The sequence below is a fragment of the Myotis brandtii genome, unplaced genomic scaffold, assembly GCF_000412655.1.
Source record: "Myotis brandtii unplaced genomic scaffold, ASM41265v1 scaffold679, whole genome shotgun sequence".
In the NCBI taxonomy this organism is placed as follows: Eukaryota; Metazoa; Chordata; class Mammalia; order Chiroptera; family Vespertilionidae; genus Myotis; species Myotis brandtii.
In genome coordinates, this window is record NW_005370653.1 from 675,892 (window position 1) to 677,294 (window position 1,403).

At 44.7% G+C, this 1,403-nt stretch overlaps 1 protein-coding gene across 1 annotated transcript in view; it reads left to right on the plus strand.

Annotated features, from left to right (window-relative positions):
- HEATR1 (HEAT repeat containing 1) overlaps positions 1-1,403 on the plus strand; it is a 35,360-nt gene that overhangs the window by 25,488 nt on the left and 8,469 nt on the right. Inside the window, exons 24-26 of the mRNA XM_014529276.1 lie at positions 223-492; positions 947-993; positions 1,097-1,220. Of these exons, the coding sequence (XP_014384762.1) occupies positions 223-492; positions 947-993; positions 1,097-1,220 (441 nt within the window). The remainder of the gene's footprint in view (positions 1-222; positions 493-946; positions 994-1,096; positions 1,221-1,403) is intronic.

Here is a 1,403-nt window from a genome sequence, read left to right on the forward strand (position 1 = left end):
GAGAGAGAGAGAGAGAGAAACATCAATGATAAGAGAGAATCATTGATCGGCTGCATCCTGCACGCCCCCCACTGGGGATTGGGCCTGCAAACCAGGCATGTGCCCTGACCGGGAATCAAATCATGAGCTCCTGGTTCATAGGCCGACACTCAACCACTGAGCCACGCCAGCCGGGCTCTCACTAATTTAAAAGAGGGAAGACTGAGTGTACTGGGTTAACAGGTTCTGTACCTCTCTGAGACATGTACCCCATTTCCTGTGCTCTCTGTATCTGCACTGCAGATTGAGGTCGAAGATGAGTGTGGCCACCGATTTTGTTGCTCTTTTGCAGAAACCGTTCCCAAAGCGCCATCTCCTCCAAGCGAAGCCGCAGGGGAGATGCTGCAGGTGTTCAATGTGGACGCTCACACGGGCAAGCAGCTGCGGCACCTCAAGTTCCTGTCCGTGTCCTTCATGGGCCAGCTCCTGGCTTCCAGCCACTTTATCAGAAAGGTGTGTGTTCTTCAGACATGTGATGAGACAGTGACTGCTTTTTCCAAAGGAACTGTGTTTTAAACTAGTAAAAAGAGCTTGGCAGGTATCATGAAAACGTGACGCATGGTATCTTAAAATTGGGTTACGAACTAAAGGAAGATCAGCATTCCATAATTGGTAGGTAAATGAGTATTGATTTGCTATAGTTTTCTGAATCTTTGTAGTACTTTACAGGTATTACCAATAGCTGTAGAATGTAATTAAATGAATAGATTGTAATTAAAATAAAGTAAGGGAAATAGAGTTATTACAATATGACGAGGGTGATCTGAACCTGATTAGATTATAATGTCAGAAAACAGTTGCTCTGGGAAGTTTGAATTGAATAGTCTTAGGTGAATTAAGAGCCCACCTCAAATGGTTTTTATTATCAGCTGCATAATGTCCTAACGAGGCCTTCTTTACAAATTAGGTCGTTGAAAGCGGTGGTCCTCAGGCTTTAAAAGGCCTTGAACAAAGGTATGTTATGTCTTCTTTTTCCATTTTATTTGGAAATAATTTCAAACTTTTATCAAAAACCTGGAAGAATAGTACAGAATCCTCACGCGTCTCCTGTGTTTAGTTTGCTGGAGGCGGTCCTCGGCTACATTAATGCCGTTGCACAGTCAGTGGAGAAAAACGCAGACAAGCTAACTGGGAAGTTTTGGCGAGCGCTCCTCAGTAAAGCTTACGACATGTTGGACAAGGTAGGGCTTCATCTCTCCCTATCATACGTGCTTTGTTGCTGTTTTTATGTCCTTGTGAAATGGTTCAGCATAGTTTTACTTTAAGAATAAACCTAGCGCCCTAACCGGTTTGGCTCGGTGGGTAGAGCGTCGGCCTGCAGACTCAAGGGTCCCAGGTTCGATTCTGGTCAAGGGCATGTACCT